The sequence below is a fragment of the Muntiacus reevesi genome, chromosome 22, assembly GCF_963930625.1.
Source record: "Muntiacus reevesi chromosome 22, mMunRee1.1, whole genome shotgun sequence".
Taxonomy (NCBI): domain Eukaryota; kingdom Metazoa; phylum Chordata; class Mammalia; order Artiodactyla; family Cervidae; genus Muntiacus; species Muntiacus reevesi.
The window spans coordinates 1,434,896-1,452,861 of NC_089270.1; the positions used below are offsets into that span (position 1 = coordinate 1,434,896).

Consider the following 17,966-nt stretch of genomic DNA (forward strand, 5'->3'; position numbering starts at 1 on the left):
CAGCAGCCCGGTAAAGGCCCGGGATCGCGGGGAGCAGCCGCGCGCGGGCCCAGGGCCTGGCGCGGCCAGGAGGCCAGACCGGAGGCGACGCAGATCCCAGGGAACCAAGGCCGAGAGAGGGGCATGTTCCAGCCCGGACCACGACTCCCGGGAGGCCTTGCGCGCCGAGAGGCGCCGGCCGCTCCTCTCGCGGGAAGGTAGGAGCTTTTTTTGAGTTCGCGGGCGTGGGCGGGGCCGGAAGCAAGGCGCGTTTCAAAGTGGTGATAGATGGTTTTCCTATCCAATAGGGTTGAAAATAGAGCCCCCTCCACGGGCGGACCGCGGGGGTTAGGGACGGCGGCGGCCAGTAGGGAGGCGCGGGGGCGGGGCCGAGGCCCCCAGAGAGGAAGTGGGTCGGTACTGAGGCGGCGGCGGCGGCGGCGTCTGCTGGAGGTCTTCCCTGAAGCTGATCGTGGAGGTGCTCCCCTCGCTCGGGTGCGTCGACCGCAGCGCCCGCTGAGCCTCCCCGGCGCCAGGCAGGGCTCGACTTCGCGGGGGGAGCGGGCGGCAAGCCGGCGCCGAGCGGGTTCGGGGGGTTTTTGTGGCCTCGCGCGGCCTGAGGAGGCCTCGGCGCCGCGTCCCGAGGAGCCGCCGGGGCGCGGCCGACCCCGCTCGGGCCCCGACCCACGACCGAAAACCTCTCCCAGGGCCCCGCGCGGGGGCCGCAGGAACCCGGAGCGGGCGCGGAAGTGGGGAGGCCTCGCCGCGGGTGTCGGCATCCCGGGCAGGCCGCAGCCTGGGCGCCCCGGTCTTAGCTTCACCGGGGAAACTTGAGGCGGCGGGGCGGGGAGGGGCGCGTCCAAGGTCACCGGGAAGGCCGGGAGGGGCGCCGCTCGCGGGCCGGCGCGGGCGTGCGGGGAGGCCGGGCGAAGGTTTCGTCCCCGCCGAGGCCGCCGCCTTTGTGTGCTCGCGCCATCGCCGCCGCGGGCTGGCGAGTCGGCCGGGCCGCCGGGCGGAGCCGTCTCCAGGCCGTGTCGGGGCTGGCACGCTCGAGGCGGGGGTGTGGGCAGAGCTCAGCGGGTCTTAGGCTCCGCGCGCTGGTCGGACGCGTGGCCGCCGAGGCCTGCGGCCGAGCCCGCGGCGGGCGCCTGTAGACAGGTGCCTAAAGCCCAGGACTCGGCGCAGGCCGCTTTCCACGTCTTGACCCGTCGAGGGAAAAGGGAAGAGTTCAGAGCCTTGGTAGGCGTTTTCTTGGGGTGTTGGCTTTTGTGTAACTCCAGCCCCTGCCCGTCGACTGTCACGGCCATAGCTTCCTTCTTCTGCGCCACTCTTCTTGGAACCAGACCTGGGGTCTCCAGCTATGTGGTCCTGCACTCTGTGCTCCAGCTTAGGCTGCCTTAGTGGCCAGGAAGCCTGAAGCGGTCTGCCCAAGGTCACAGCCTCGGTTCCCTGCCTGCAGAACTAGACCTTTGAACTCAGTGACCAGGAGCTTGGGGGCCGATTGGTTATGAAAGATAGAAAAGTTGAAGGGAATCGTTTGGCTTTGTTTTTCTGGTGGTTTGCTTTTTGAGGGGTTGGGGTGGTTCCCCTGTGAGTTTGAGAGCATTCAAGTAGTGCTACGATCTGTTTGGCCTGAACTTGAGCTTCCAACTTGGACTCAGATCCTGCTTTAGTGCAGTGTTTGTAAACCTTTCACATTCATGACTCCCCTCCATCCCCAGCCTTTTTTACACATTGTTTTCCTAATTGTTCTCACCAAACAATTGTTCGCTGCAGAATGTTAATGATGCCTTCCTACTGTAGGCTCTTTTTATGAGCTATATGCATGTTTATGCTTTGCACATAAAAAGAAGGGGCTTTCCCCGCCTTTAAGAATTCATACATTAATATTTTAAGTCATCACATTTTGAGGTCTTCTGTGTGCCAAGCTTTTGCTTGGACGAAAATAGGCATGGTACAGGCCCTGGTGGAGTTGAGGAGCCAGAGTGGAGAGAATGAGGGGTATTCCCCGAGGTTGAAACATCAGATGGGGCTGGAGAGGTAGCAGGAACTAGAATACAGAAGGTCTGTGGTGCACCTTCACAATGAGGAATTCAGGATTTATCTTAAGGCCAAGTGGGAAATCACTAAGTTGAGTTATAAGGAGGGAACTTAACAGGGTTAGATTTGCGTTTTAGAAAAACCACTGTTCTATGAGAAGGATGGTTAGAAAGGTGGACAAAACTAGTTGCTTCAGGAGCAGTTAGGGAGAGAGAGAAGGGTAGCTTGGGCCAGGGTAGTGACTACGGGTGTTCCCAGGTGGTGCAAGTGGTCAGGAATCCGTCTGCCAACGCAAGAGATGCAAGACACTTGGGTTTGATTCTTAGGTCGGGAAGATGCCCTGGAAAAGGAAATGGCTTTCCACTCCAGTATTCTTGCCTGAAAAATTCCATGGATGGAGGAATCTGGCGGGCCATAGCCCATGGAGTTGCAAAGAGTCAGACACAACTGAGCGTGCACACACTCAGGGACCAGTCACTGAACTTGGTGATGCCAGTCATGGAAGTTCTTTACTGACTTTTTACTTAAAAACTTTTAGCAAAGTCCATGTCTGGGAGTTTATACCCTTGCCAATTTCTGGGAAAGACTTGGGGTGCTGCTTGATGAAAATATATGCCCAAGTTGGTTGGTTTGTATGTGTTCCTGTGTATATGTTACCCATGTCTTATTTTGGAATGATTTATGTACACTTTTCACTATCCCCAAATTAGGGGTTTTTGAGGGATAAGGTGGCTCCTGTAGAATATCATAAGGTTGACTGTTGTTGAGTGAGATATGAATCATATGTGCTCTTCTGACTTATCTTTCCTAAATAGCTTGTTTCTTAGAAGAACTTTGGGAATTTTAGAGCAAGGCATTTTGAGGTTTCCTCTCTAAGGAGGAAGGCCCAGAGCACAGATTCCGCCTCACCCCAGGGTTACAGGTCAAGTGTGAGTAAACGTGGGGTTAAGATGGAGGTTGCTGCTCCACAGGGATGGGGAATTTTCTTTGGAAGGGTTTTGTTTTTTTCCCCCCAGGCATAAGTAAGTCTTAGCAGGTTTATTGAATACCTCTTTGTGAAGAGAAGGAAAGGCTTGGGAACGTTTCAGAATGAGTATTATCAGTAGCCTTCTTGTGCAAAAGAGAAGTGACCATCAGGCTTTCCTGTACTCCAGAAACCACATGGTTTCCTGACGTGCCCAGTAGGGTACCTTAATAGCAGAGTGTGCCTCCGGATCGCTGAGTAGATCGGCTTGCTCTGTAGATTTTCTTGACAGACACAAATTTAAAATGAAAGGATAGCTCCTGAATGGCGTTATTACCTGTTAATGCCATTTTGTTTGGGAATTATAATTTTTTCTTTTTGGTGTTTATTTATGTGACTGCACCAGATCTTGGTTGTGGCCGAGGGGGTCTGTAGTCTTCACTGCTGCATGTGAACTCTTGTAGTTGGGGCATGTGGGACCCAGTTTCCTGATCAAGGATCAAATCCGGGCCCTCTGCCTTGGGAGCTTGGAAAGTGAGCCACTGGACCTCAGTGAAGTCCTTGGAATCATAATTTCTAGTAGTAGGAGTGTGACTCAGATGTCTCTAAGGGTTACTCTAGGTTTGTGATGTAATAATCATGTCTACTATTTAGGAGTCTCTACTGCTAAAAAATCCACCCTGCCTGGTAGTTTGGGTTAGCTCCATCTTACGTGTCCTGAAGCACGGGAGGGGCAGAGTCACTTACCCAAGGTCATACAATTAGTAAGCAGACCTAGCATCTGAACCTCAGACCCCAATGTCTTTGTTCCTTTCGCTGGACTTTGTTAGTGTTTATAGTTACATTTCTTTTTCAAGGAAGGTTTACCCAGAAAGGGTCTAATTATAAATATTCTCGAGAAACTTAATTTTCAGTCATTGCATTGTACTCTTGAGTATAGTTCCTGTTCCTGAATGACCCCCTCCCCCAAGAAAGTGGTCTCACAACCTGGGGATTTTCCTGTCTGCTGCACCTCACTTCTCATTTTAACCAAACCGTTGCTGAATTCTGCTGCTTGCTATAGCAGACCAATATAAAGTTTGCTGCTTTTTTGAACACCTTCTTGATATTTTTCAATTCTTAACTAATATTTAAAAACATAAGGTTGTGGCCTCTTTTTCAAGTTGAAAATGCTTCAGATAGAAATGTTGTGTCCTATTCTCCCATGATGGTCTTCTGGTTTTAAATGTTCCTTTGTTTCCTCATGGTGACTGCATTTTTATTTGCAGTGTAACAAGGCTCCATTTCCCCATCTTTTTTCCCACCTCAGAACACTCTGTGCCGTCTTGAAGAATCTGCCATCTCTTTCATCTCTTTCGTCTCATGAAGTTGGTAATTTAATTTCAATGGGAAAAAAAAATCGTTGAGCTACCATGTTTGTGCCAAATGCTGTTCAAAGAAGAGGGTTCAAACCTGATGGGTTTTGACATAGATTTATGTTTAGCAGATTGGAGTGCAACAGAAACAACAGAGGATGAGGAGTGACAGAAATGTACGTAACGTTTCTTTGAGGTCGACCTAGAAGAATGAGCAGTTCTCCAAAGTGGGATGGGGTAGGAGACCCTCACAGGCGAGGTAACAGCGTATATCAGATTACAGTGCTGGGACTGTCATCCACAGTACCCGAAGTGAGGCAGTCAGTTCTCTGTTGGTTTGTTTTAAATCAGTGTATTCAAATATAGTAGATTTTACTCAATTCTGCTCTCACCAGTTGTTTGGAAGCAAGGATTAATTCCAGCAGAACTGATATTTTACGAAACAGGTTGAATATAATGGGGCTGTTGAGTTTAGTGTGCATAATTTCACAAAGAAAGTTGAACTCAGCTGAACCAAGCCACAGAGACCACGAACGCCTCAGACACCTCTCAGCTGTATCAATTCACTGTGTTTGAGCCACACCCCCTGCACATCTGATGTTACAACACCCTGTTTCCCAGTAACTCACAAGCCACAGACTTGGTCAGGTGCCACGGTTATTATGGTATATGGGCATCTCTTAACCATTTAATTTGTCTAACTATACTGCCGCTTTTGTTAGGTTCTTACTGGGTATGTGTGTGAAATTGTCCAAATTTTGGAGTGTTGTACCCCTAATTCCACTTTTACCCCAAAACTCTATACACCTTTTATATTGTATGGTGATTTTTAGGAAGACCTGTGTCTGTCACTGCAAGTGAGGCCAGGCCGCTTAGTGGTTGGCTATACCCATGAAGGCAGTGGGTGCGTTCTTCTGGGGACGTTTGTCGTGTCCTTGGGCCCCTTGGAGTCTGGCAGATGTCTCTGAGCTCCTGTTTAAAGGTTTGACTTCTCGGGCCCCCTGAGCGTTCTTCCTCCTGCTTTGCTGCGTTGCCTTTGGAACATCCCCAGTGTCCCCTTGTAATGGGTGCCTGCTGTCCGGGGAGCCAAGGACCGTTGCCTTATTCTAGTTCCGAGGACGAGAGCTGCAGAGGGTCTGGATTCCACCCCCAAGGTGAACGTCTTTAAAGAGCTGGGTTTGGCTTGCCACTTGGTGATGGCATGTATGCACCCTTTAGCCAGCCCACGTGTGTGTCTGCCTGAATAGAAGGCCATTCTTTGGCTAAGGACTCCTGGGGGCAGAGCTATTTGAGACCAGCTCCCCTCTTAGGGCTTCCCTGGTGACTCAGACGATAAAGCGTCTGCCTGCAATGTGGGAGACCCGGTTCGATCCCTGGGTCGGGAAGATCCCCTGGAAAAGGAAATGGCTACCCACTCCAGTACTCTTGGCTGGAAAATCCCGTAGACAGGGGAGCCTGGCGGGCTACAGTCCATGGGGCTGCACAGAGTCAGACACGACAGAGCACCTTCCCTTTGTTTCTGGTTTCTTTCCCTTCATACGCAAATGGAGGGATTCTCTCTGGGGGGCTCCACTGCGCTGCTGCCTGCTGTAGGTGAAGGCCGGAGAGCCGCATCTGTGAGCTGCCGACGCCCCCGGCCACCACCGCACTCTGCACCTTGGCCTTCCTGGCTTAGTCCACACACACGCACCCCCTCAGCCCACCCCAGGTTCCTGGTTCAGCGGAAGCCGCAAAGGTTCCTAGCTTTGCTTTGGTGCCCTCCGCACAAGCCTAGCATGCCTCCTTCCTGGGAGTTTTAGGGTCTGTCTTTTCGGCCTCTGGTATGTTTTCAGCCTCTGGTGGAAATGGATCCTGAGGTTTCCTTCATTGTATTTCTCTTGCTCCTGATCCCCTGCAGTACCTTTGTTTGTATTAATATCACGAGCCCTTCCCTCCCCTCCCTGCTGCACCCCTCCCCCACCCCCTCCCCAGCCCAGGCCAGGATGACTGAAAGAAAATGAGAAGTTAGGTAGCGGTCACGGGTGGGGCAGCCACTGAGCTGTGCTTCTGTATGTCCCAGAGAAACCTGCAAAGAAGTGGTCGCAGGACCAAGTAGGCAACTTCTTACTTCCAAAATTAATTGGTTGAACTTGGTGTCTATTGATATCCCTCCCACTTGTGAAAACTTTCCAAACCTATTACCGATACAACCTTGGGAGATAATGGCTTTGGAGAATTGAGGTACCCCCTCCCCGCCAGGCTCCAGGGCTTTCACTGATAAAGGGTCAGCCTAATGTTTGGGGGGGATTTGTCTTAACCCTGCATGTGAAGCTATGGAGAAATTCCTGAGAAGAGCTTCATCGAGAAGAGGGTGAGCCAGCACTCTGGTGATGTTAGAGTCATAGGTATGTTTTGGAGGTACCAGAGCTTGGAGGAGACTGAGGGTCCTCCCGCAGGTAAGCTTCTTACAAATGTTTCTCAGCTGTACCCACGGCAGAGCATTTCTGAATACTTGATTAAATCCTTTTAAAAGTATACAGGAAAGAAAAGAAAGATAAAGTTTGTTTTTTAATTTTTGTGTTGTGGTAAAATACGCATAATGTAAAATAGACCATCTGAACCACTTGTAAGTGTTCAGTGGTAAGTAAATCCACTTTGTTGTGCCGCCCTCACCATCTATCTCCAGAACCTTTTGCATCCTCCCAGGCAGGAACTCTGTATTCATTAAAGTAAAACTCCTTGTCCCCCAGCCTCTGGCAATTACCATTCTACTTTCTGTCTCTGAATTTGATGTCTTGGGACTTCATGTAAGAGGAAGTATGCAGTATTTACCCTTTTGTGTCTGTCTTCACTAACTAAGCATAATGTCTTCAGGGTTCTTTTTCTTAAGGCTGAATAATACTCTTTTTCCTTTTTTTTTTTTTTTAACTGATTTTCAGAAAACTGAAGTTCATTCTTAATTCTGGGCCCTTGAACCTCAAGGCTGGATTATAAACAAAAGTAGAACATCTCTTTACCCAAAGAGTTGTTCTTTTTTTCTAGTAGAAGCAAAAACAATCCTCATCGGGTCCTTTGTTTGGAGAAAAGGGGAAACTTTCCTTGGGTGACAAATCGCTGAGCAGGTGCGAAGTCCCCTGGTGCCCCTTTCAGCCCTCTGAGACGGCTGGCGCGGTCCGGGTCCCACAGTAAGTGTGCCTCGGGCCCAGCTGTGTGTCTCCGGGCACAGTCAGCTGCTCTCTGTCCTTGCCAGTCCCTGCGGGGCCCCAGGGGAGATGGGTGGGCGGCCGCTGGGCCTCCTTCGGCATCGGTAACTGGGAGGGGCTGCCCGGCGTCTCCCCGCGGGCTCTCCAGCTCCCTGTCCGCCTGGGCAGGGTGGTCAGCCATGTCCCGCCAAGTCTTTTCTGGAAGTGAGCTGAGCTTGCTGAGAGCAGAAATGTTTGTTCCAGTTCCTTCTGGGGTGGAGAGTTTGCTTTGTTCTCACCTAGTAGCACTCACACTTGGGAGAAGAGCTGTGGTTACTGGCCTTTCTGATGTGATACCTGTTTATTAGTTAATTTATTGATTGTCTTTCCACTTAGAATGTATGCTCCGTGAGTGTCTGTTTTGTTCACCATTGTAAATCCAATCCCTGAAGCAGTGCCTGACTCAGAGTAAGCCCCATGCACGGAATTGTTGAATTACTCAACTGGGAGGGTTCCGTCCAGGGTGCTAGAACCTACTGGGCACTTTGTTTCAGTATCACAGCTGCGAGGTAGGGGCTATTTTTCCCACATGGAAGATGGTAAAACTGAGGCATGGAGGTCAAGTGTGTGTGCAGGGCTCTGGGGCTCATTTGGCCAGTCTCATGATTGCTGTCTATAAAGTGCACCCTCCTTTGTATAAGCAGGAGACTCTTAATTTTTATTAAGTTCTGAGGCCTGGTCGTTGATGTGACGGTGACATCAGTGTTCATTTAAGAAGCTTTGGTGAGGACTCACCAGTTCTCCCGCAGTTAGGACTCCATGCTCTCACTGCCGAGTGCCTAGCTTTGATCCCTGATGGGGAACTAAGATCTCACCAGCTGCAAGGCTGGCTGCATAATTTAAATAAATTTTAAAAACGTGTGACCTAGACCGTTGGTACTAGCCAGGGCCTCGGTGCCTAATCAGTTGCTGATAAATCGGCCTCGCATTGATGAGACTATAGGTGGAGGCTTCTCTGCTTTTACCATGCCGGCATTGAGTCAGACTCATTTTGCTCCTGTCTCAGAATAGCTTCATGAGTTGACAGAGATCCGCTCTGTAACTGCCACACACAGGGAGTGCGTGACCCGAGGTGGCTGCCTCTCGTCTCCCGGTCGGACACACAAGTAGCCACTGTAGAGCCCAGATCGCAGCAGCCTCACCTGCCCTGGTGGCTGAGGGTCCTTGGGCCGGCCGTGGGCCCTGGCTGGACAGAGCGCCTCGCCCAGACAGCTCCCTGGGGCCCTGCAGCTTCCTTGTTTTCTGGCACACCCCTTCCCTGCCCCTCTTCTGCTGATCCCTCCTTTCTTGGCTCCTGGGACAGTAAGACCACAGGATCCAGCTGCAGCCAACACTGCCCAACAGTTTCTAGCCGTGATGCATGTAGACATTCGCATATAATCAGATGCACAGAGGCATCACATGCACATGATCGCGTGTCACCCCAACTAGCGTTGGGGGGGTCATCTTTCATGTCCGTAGTAGCCTCCTGGGAAAAAATCAACCTCTGACAGCAATGTCATGATTGAGTAGACCGTTAAACTTGTGAGAACGCTGAAGGTACTAACCTTCACACCTGCCCGCTGCCATCCAGTCAGGTGGTCTCACTTCTCTCCACACTTGCCACTATCTCCAAGCCACACAGCTTTCTTCTGCCTGGGTTACTCCTCGCCTCCATGCGGGTCTGCGTTCTGACTTGTCCAGGCTCTCACAGGCCTCCTCGCGCAGGTGGTTCTGTCTCTGTATGAACCCCTGCCTGCCCTGTCCCAGGAGCCGTGTGGGCCTCAGGGCTCCCACACAGCACGCTGCACATCTCGGGCAGATCCTCTGTTCTCTTTGGATGGCCCTGCCCACCGATGTGTTTGTTGAATAGCTCCATCACTTGGGGCCTCGTCTTCAGTGTCACTTCCTCCAGGCAGCCCAGTTTGGCCCTCCGTAATAGCTAGGGCCTCCACTTGCTTGGTCATCCATGAGCAGCTCCCTGTGGCCAGCTCACTGGCCTCATTCTAGGTCTGTCTGTTTACTGCTGCTTTCTCCTTGAAATGCCAGCTTTTGTCAAACTGATAGCCAAGTTTTCCAGACTGTCTTTCTGCCTTGTGATTCTCTTTTCAGGTTTTTTTTTTTTTCCTACCTGACTTCCCAAATTGTAACACAGATTCTAAAACCTCTACCTCAACCCTAGTTCTCTTTCCTGGGTTTTTCAGCTGCCTTTGGACCTTTCTCCTTGGATACCCACGTGCAGCATTTCTAAAACTAAGGTGTCTGCCTTGTTTATCCCTTCCCTAGCCCGGTTCCATGGCGTCACTCCCATGGAATAGCCAGATAGATAACCTCGCAAGGGCTGGTCTTCCCTCACCTTCCTGTCAGAGCGTTAGGGGGTCCTGGCATCTGGCCTTCTTGACCATTCCCAGTGCCACCCTCTACTCCTGGTCTTTTCTTAGTGGCAGGGACAACATTAACCACCCTGTCTCACTTCTGAGCCACTCACTGCTTCAGTAACCAAGAACATCTCCTTTGGGCAAAGGATTAGCTAGGTGCAAAGTGGACAGAGCTCTGACCTCTGGCACTTCTTCAGGTGAGGCATGCTGAATAACTGCACCGTTTGCCTTGGAAACCACAGTGGGGGGATGTTGCTGAGATGGAGTGCTGGCATGTTGGAAGGAGTTCCTGGACACTAAGTTTGAGAAACCTGGAAAACACCCATGTTCCATATTGTTCCTAGAATTAATACATCTGATTCTGGCTTGTATTTGTGTTTTTAAGACTGGGTGTTCTGGTGCCAAACTGCCCTGGTTTAAATCCAGAGTTGGTGTTTACTCGGTGTGGACTGTGGGCAAGTTGCTTAACCCCTGGTCATTCTTGGCTCCCTTGTGTGTGAAATGTCACCATAATGGTGTCTGCCTCCTTGTTGGGTGAGAGGAAGATTATACAAGATGGTGTGGAAAGCGCTTTAGTGTCTTGCACACAGAAATGACCTCTGAGTTTGAGCTGTTGTTAGTTTCACTATTCTAGTGGCTTCTATCACCTGCATGGCCCAGAACGCTTTGTAGTTGGTGAGGGTCATGTTTCCCACAACCCCTGGCCTCTCTGTCCGCACACTGCACTTCCATGTTCGCAAACTGGCCTGCTGGGGAGGCCCCCCACAACCCGGGTCTCCCCACCTCCACACTCTGGTGAAATCCAGCCCCTTGGCAGATTTTCCTGAGGCTGGCCTTCCACCCTTTTATGTCCTCTGACCGCTGACCTTTATTATCCCCTAAAGGAGAGCCAGGTATGGAACGAGCTGTTGGGTTGGGTTGGGGCGTGGGAGGGTGTAGCCGAGCCTGGGGCTGCAGGTGGGTGGCAGAGAGCGGGGAGGGTGCGCTCGCCGAGGAGTGGGGAACCCTCTGGCACAGCGGCCGGATGCGTCTGGAGCCACCATGTTTGAAAACCTAAAACTTAAAACAAGGAGGAGGCAAGAGGCTTTGGATCAACCAAGGTTTGTGCATTAAATTATTTCCTTGTGCTCAGCAGACAGGTCACTGTCGGTGACATTTGTATCAGATTCTTCTCAATTCTGAGAGAGACTGCTGGGATCGATGAGTTCTGGATTAGGATCCAGGAAGCCCGGTGGCTCTAGAACCACATGTGATCTGGTCTTGTGAGTCCCCAGGGGCTGTGGAGGTGCCGCCGCCTCCCGTGCTCACCAGGTGGACTGTCTTCATCTCTGCTTGGGGAGGCGCTTGTGCCAGTCACGAGTGAGGGCACCCCTGGGCTGGCCTGAGGGTGTCGGGCGAGGTCATGCTGTAGGCCAGTTGCGAGCCTCCTTGGAGAGAGTGAGACAGCACAGAGACTGTCTGCAGCTCTTGTGGGGCCGGGGGAGGCTCGGGGGGGCGATGTGTGTGCTTCCGGCTGACGCTGATGTGCACCGGAGTCCAGCTCAGCATTGTCAAGCGGTTACCCACTGGTGGGAATAAACTACCTGGGGTCTGAGTGGATGATGCGGGCGGGGGCATGCCTGGATGCAGACTGCCGGGTGCTGGAGAAAGGCTCAGCTGGCTGGACGCTCCCTCAGTGGGGCTGCTCCTGGAGAACCTCTGGCCTCTCCCGGTCCTCTTGGTTTCCCTTGCACCGGGCTCATATGCCCCAGTTGTTGCAACATCTGAGCTGTCTGCTGGCACCCACCCCAGACCGGAGCTGGTGGCTGGATGTATTCACTGCTGCATTCCCAGGACAGGAGCCATGCTGATGAGTGCATGATGTGGGGAGACGTGCAGCCCGTGGGTCCGTGGTGGAGCTGGGTCGGTGCGGCGATCCACAGCCTCTTAGGGCTGCGCAGTGGGCGGTACCGGTCCAAGTGCTCTTTGTAGTAGCTCCTGTAATCCTCACACACCGTGAGGTTGGTGCTGTCTTGTTTTAGAGACAAGCAAATAAGGCCTGGGCTTCCCTGATGGCTTAGCGGTAAAGAACTCACCTACCGATGCTGGAGACATGGGTTCGATCCCTGGTCTGGGAAGATCCCCTGGAGAAGGAAATGACAATGCTCTCCAGTATTCTTGCCTGGAGAATCCATTGGACATAGGAGCCTGACAGGCTGCAGTCCATGGGGTGTCAGAGTCGGACACAACTGAGTAACTAAACAACAAATAAGGCACAGAGAAGTTCAGAGTCTCGCCCAGGGTCACAAGTAGGGGTTTGGAAGTGTGACCCCTCTCCATGGTGTCTGGCTGTGGAGATATGCTGTAACTGAAAGGCCAGATGGCCTCCACAGGCCATGCTTAGGGGTCGGGACTTGATGGGGACCTCGGGAAAGGCTGTGGGGTCAGCTGCTGTCTCCAAGATATGTTGGCAGTATGGTAGAAGAGTTCCAGGCTGGGGGGACCATGTGGAGGAGGCGGCAGCACTGGGGATGAGAAGAACGGGGTTGACAGAGGTCCCGTGTCTCACACGTGTATGATTGGTCCTCTCCAGCTCCCAGGCTGTGTCCTAGACAGGCCTTCCCGTGGCGTGGCCTGCAGTGGCCCCACTAGCCTTGCTTCGGGACTTGTGAGCCCCATCCTAGACTTACTGAATCTGAATCTAGTTTAACAAACCCTCCAGGTGAGTGAGCCTGATGCAGGCTCCACTTTGAGAACGCCTGTCCTTGTGCAAACCACTGTCACCCCGGACGGGCTGACCCAGAGCTGCCGCCTCCCTCTGCTCTCCGGTCCCTCGGCTTTGCCCTGTGCGGGGTCCTCTCCCACTAGGAGCCCGTCTACACTGACTGCACCCTGACTCCTGCCTGCACGTTTTGGCCGCTCCTTCACTGCTTTCGCCACTGCCTCCCTGAACTCAGATCTGCAGGGTTAGTCCCCACCTTCTGCGGGCCCTGAACAAACCAAGGGCCTCCCGTTCTCCAGGAGCCTCTGCACCTGCTGCGCTCTCTGCCCTTCCCGGAGCCTGCCTGGCTTCCCGACCCACAATTGCTTAGTCCTTCTCCGCTCATCTGTTGCCAGTGGCAGAGTCTCAGCTGGGCACGCAGGGTGGGTCAGGGTTGGTGGCCCTTGTCTCCTCCCCTGAATCGTGGGCACCTGCAGCAGGCTCCAGTTCCCAGTTGTGGGGAGAGGCAAAGGCTCTTTCCTTCCTGGGATTGTGCCGTCACATAGAGCAGTTCTGGTTTTCGTCGTCTTCCCAGAAACTAGCACAGGACTCTGCAGGGGTTTCTTGTCTTTGTGTGTGCGTGTCTGGGGGGGTCCTTTTCTTTATTGATCTCTTGATTACTCCAGAGAGGATTCAAGAAGGGAGGGGGCTTCAGCGTCACCCACCCTCCCAGTTGGCAGGAGCCTCAGAGTGTGTGCAGTGAGGCAGGGTCACTGCATCCAAGGGAGCTGTGAAGGAGAGGCCGGAGCTCAGGGTCCCCAGCCTGTCACAGTCAGAGTCACAGGGCAATAGCTGCTTTCCTAAGCTTGAGTGAGGCAAGCCGTGTCCGCACGGATTGTGCAAAAGGGTTCAGGATTTTTCCTTTCGTAACAGAGACCTGGGCTTTGTCCCTTCTGCCTGCTCCCCCAGTGGGTCACAGGTCATCACCATTCGGCTGCCTGGAACGGCCTAACTAGAGCTGGTCGCCCAGTGACCAGCAGCTGCCTGGCACCCTGCCGTTTGCATTTTGTCTCCCGGCACAGCCTGGGGGAGGTGGGCACACCTTTGACAAGGCCAGAGCCCGTCTTAGCCTCATGGGGGTGACTCCAGACAGGCAGGGAGGGGGCCGTGGGCCGAGGAGCATCTGTGTGAGTTTCAGCAGCCAGGAGGGCGAGGGGTGACCTCATGGTCCTGCTTGCAGGCTGTGGGGTCACGCGGTCCTGTCTTCTGCAAGGGTGTGTATCTCCCACGGAGGATGTGGGTTAGGACGTGAGTGCGCAAAGTGCTCAGCAAAGCGCAGCTGACAGAAAGGACCAGTAGGCGATTGAGCTGAACTCTCTTGTCAATAATACGGGTGCAGCATTTGTCAACTTGATACCTTTATTTTCCAGGGCTTGAAGATTCTGGAAATCTGCGGGGGTGCAGATCCCTGTGCTAGTCAGAAGATGAGTAAGCAGCAGGCATGAGAGGCTGAGGCCAGGCCTGGTCTAGACTGTGTGTGTTTCTCTGTAGGCTGGCACCGAGGGTCACCATGAGCACGGTGAGTTTTACAAGTTCATGGATTCTATTTTTTAAGGCTAAACAACTACTTCATTCCTTGTGTATCTAAATTATGAGAGTACCATAAAGGTGCTTCTGAGTAACCCACATTCCTGAAAGAGTGTGTATAGGACCTTTCAGTAGTTACAGCAACCTACTTGCCTTTGGTCAGAGTTTCCAGTGTTTTGGTTGATGCCCTAAACACAGAGGCTGAGAAGGATGGCCAAGGGTTTGAAATTTTACGCGTTCAGAGCAGCTGCCGGCGTCCTGGAAGTATTAGGGCTCTGGTTTATTTAATTATTTGCAACCCGGTGTTCCGTTTTCCTTTCTGTTTCTTTCCCCTGTGTGGTCCTTGATCTGACGCCGGCATTGGTGGTGATCATAGCCCTGGGTGAGTTCTCTCAGACTCAGTGGCCAGAGTTGGTCACTGTAATTGCCGTTTTAGACGACAGAGGTAGCTGTGGTTTGTTGTAACCCAGATGTCACCGGGAACCCCTTGAGTCTAGAAAGTGCTTGACGGTCGCCCTCCCCGCTTTACTGCCTACTAACGATGCTGCGCATGTGGTCTAAACTCAGAACAGCTGTTTTCTGAAACAGAGCATTCCCAGCCAGTGGACCAGCTGTGACACTCATCCTCTCTCCAGGTTCTAGAAGTGTTGGGGTGGCAGGGGGGAGGATGAGGATGACCAGTCAGCTCCCGGGGTGAAGAGTGATGGAAATCCTATAGATGTTGTTCTGGCCCAGCTCCTTCCCCTTGGTCTATCCCTTCTGACCAGTGCAGTCCCCACTGTATTCCAGGCCCCTGGACCTGCCCTTTAAAGTCCAGGTGACCTCCCACCTCAGTCCCTTATCTGCAGGGAAGCCTCCTGAACCTGGACACTTCCCCTCAGAAGCCACACTCTGAACAGACAGAGCAGTGTGGCCCCTTGTGAGAGGCTGTGAAGCAGCTGGTTAGACTCTCCTCAGGGCAGTGTGAATGAGGCGTGGCGGTGATCAGGCGGTCAGTTTTAACCCAGGCTGCGGCCCTCTGAGGGCTCTGCTGGTCCACGGCAGGAGAGCATGACGAGAATCATGGGCGGGGCGGGGGCAGAGCCGTCCTCAGATTCTAGGCTGTCAGCCTGGCCTCTAGGCCGTGCGGGTGGAAGAGGAAAAGGCGGAGAAGTATAGGGGGCTTCTTGTGGGGAAGGGGGGAGGGGGACGGGGACACGAGATGGTCAGCAGGAGGGCTCGAGGGAGGTCCTCAGGGTGGAGCCGCCAGTCGAGGAGGTCCCTCAAAGCTGTGTGAGAGCTGGTTCAGTGAAGAGGGAAGGGGCCGGCGGTCCAGGCGGGGAGAGGCTGAAGGAGGAGAGGCCTGTTGCTGGGATGAGGTGCGGGTTAGCGGGACACATCGGTACGGTGACAGGACAGGGCTGTTGGGTCTGCACCCGGACTGTGGCCAGGATCCAGGACTGCTGCCTCCTGCCTGGGAGAAGCCGCACAGCGGGGGCTGAAGGGTTCTGTTCAGCAGTGTCTGCCGAGAAAGACTTGGCCCTTTTCCAAGGAAGGACGCTATCAGGACAACTTCAAAGAGAGTGGGGTAGAGCCTTAGGTAATCTGGTAGCTGCTGGGGAAACTTAGAAACACCAGGCGGTAGCCTCACCTCTGGCCTGAGGGACGGAGCAGCTCCCTGCTGCGGAGTTCAGCATGCTGCTGCCCCTGGCCTCCAGGCCCCCCGGGGCTGGGGGGCAGCTCCCCGGGCAGCCATCGGATGAGAGCGATGGTTAGAACACGGAGCGAAGCCGGCTTCTCTGTTGCCAGCGAGCACTGGGCTGGGTGAGGGGCACTCCTCAGTCTTATGTGGATCCCGAGGACGCTTGCCTGTCCTGCCAGCATGTCCAAGGTTAGGATGCCTGGTGAGGCACGAGAGTGTAGTAGTGGCATCTTCGCCAGCGCTCCGTGCTGTGCATGCGCCTCATCCTTAGGAGAGCTCTGTGCGGCTGGTACTGGTGAGGAGGTGTAGACGTGGTAGGGAGTGACTGCCCATATCACCCATTGTGGACAGAGTGGGCCCAGCACCACTGAGGAGCGGGACAAGGCAGGGAGGAGCGCTGAAACGGAGCTGGGGTTGGTCGGGGCCGCACAGGGCGCGGTAACAAAGCTACGTCAGATGGGGGCTCTGTCTCTGGAGGGAGACCACAGGGGGCAGGCCAGACGTGCTGGAGCGCGTTGGTACCTGGCTGGAGGACTCGGGGTCTGAGCTGCAGACATGCTGATGAACAGTCTAACCTTCCAGAAGGCGCGTCTCTCTGGAAGCCCCTAGGAGCTAAAACTGGTTCTTGTATAGCATAAAGAGCTCCACTCTGTACTCTCTAACGGTCTATGTGGGGAAAGAATCTTAAAAAAAAAAAATACATATATAAGTGATTCACTTTGCTGTATGGCAGAAATTAACACAACACTGTAAGTCAACTATACTCCAATGAAAAATTTTTAAATTCTCATTGCAAGAAAAAATAAAAATTTTGGTTCTTGGAGCTGTGGGGAGTGGTTATTAGGGTGTAAACTACGATTTGATAGTATTCTAAAAATTTAGAGGCCAGAACCCTTTCCCAAAAAAAGACCTGCTTTTCACAGGGAATAGAAACTTGGGAAACTGAAGGTCTTGGGCTGAAAGACAGAAAGTGCTCAGTGGGGTCAAATACAAATCCAAGGGAAATAGGTCTGTAACTTTTGGTTAAAAGAAGGGGTTTCTAATTCCAACCTGGACCAGAGGCCTCCATAGAGTTATATGCCACGTACTTATGATGGACTAACAGTCTGTATAACAGAAGATTTTTATTTTTCTAACTGAAATCTTACTGGTCAGAAGCTATTTAACTGTTTCTTTTCCCCTGGAAACCCTCAGAGAAAGCGTCGTGGTGGGACAGTAAATTCTAGACAAGCCCAGAAGCGAACTCGGGAAACCACCTCCCCACCTGAGATGGCCTTGGAGGCAGAACCTATAGAGCTCGTGGAAAGCGGTAAGATTGCCAGCAACCCTGCGACCCTGGGCGTCAGTTGGCAGCCACCGGCCTGGTGCAGGCTACACAACCTGTGGGCTCAGTTTCCTCATCTGAAACGGGGGATGGGGTGTGTGTGTGTGTGTGTGTGTGTGTGTGTGTGTGTGGATAAAGGCATATATGTATGAGGATAATGTGTGTGTGAGGATAATGGCATGTGTGTGCGTGCAGATAAAGGCATATATGTATGAGGATAATGTGTGTGTGAGGATAATGGCATGTGTGTGTACACAGATAATGTGTGTGTGTGTATAGGAGGGTAATGGCATGTGTGCGTGCGTGGATAATGGGGTGTGTGTGTGTGTGTATGCGGATTATGGCATGTGTGTGAGGATAATTGTGCGTGTGGATGATGTTGTGTGTGCATGCGGATAATGAATGGCATGTGTGTATATAAGGATAATGGCATGTCTGTATGTGAGGATCATGGCATGTGTGTGTGTGGATAATGGCGTGTGTGTAGGTATGAAGATAATGGTATATGTGCACACGCAGATAAATGGCGTGTGTGTGTGTGTGTGAGGATAATGATGTGTGTGAACACATGAATGATGCGGCGGCTGTGTGTGTGTGTGTGTGTGGATCATGGCGTGTGTGTGTGCAGTGGCTCTGTAGAGCTCTTCTAGCTCTGAAATGAGTCGGTGACATGGAGCACTTGGAACTTGCTTGGCAGATGGCACTGTACAAGGTTCCGCTCAGTCACTGTGTTCGTAAGACCTACGATCTCAGACTCACTGGTCACAATGAAAGCCGG

General features: G+C 52.7%; 1 protein-coding gene across 5 annotated transcripts in view; it reads left to right on the forward strand.

The window, feature by feature from the left end:
• The first annotated feature begins 339 nt into the window (after window positions 1–339).
• LOC136152956 (protein FAM193A-like) overlaps window positions 340–17,966 on the forward strand; it is a 200,687-nt gene continuing 183,060 nt past the window's right edge. The window contains exons 1-3 of one of the 5 annotated variants that reach the window (XM_065914528.1): window positions 340–474; window positions 14,027–14,175; window positions 17,059–17,173. In XM_065914528.1, the coding sequence (XP_065770600.1) occupies window positions 14,167–14,175; window positions 17,059–17,173 (124 nt within the window). In that variant the 5' untranslated portion in view covers window positions 340–474; window positions 14,027–14,166. Of the gene's footprint in view, window positions 516–14,026; window positions 14,176–17,058; window positions 17,174–17,966 lie in introns of all 5 variants that reach the window. The other 4 variants (XM_065914527.1, XM_065914530.1, XM_065914531.1 and 1 more) reach the window with 4 other exon arrangements.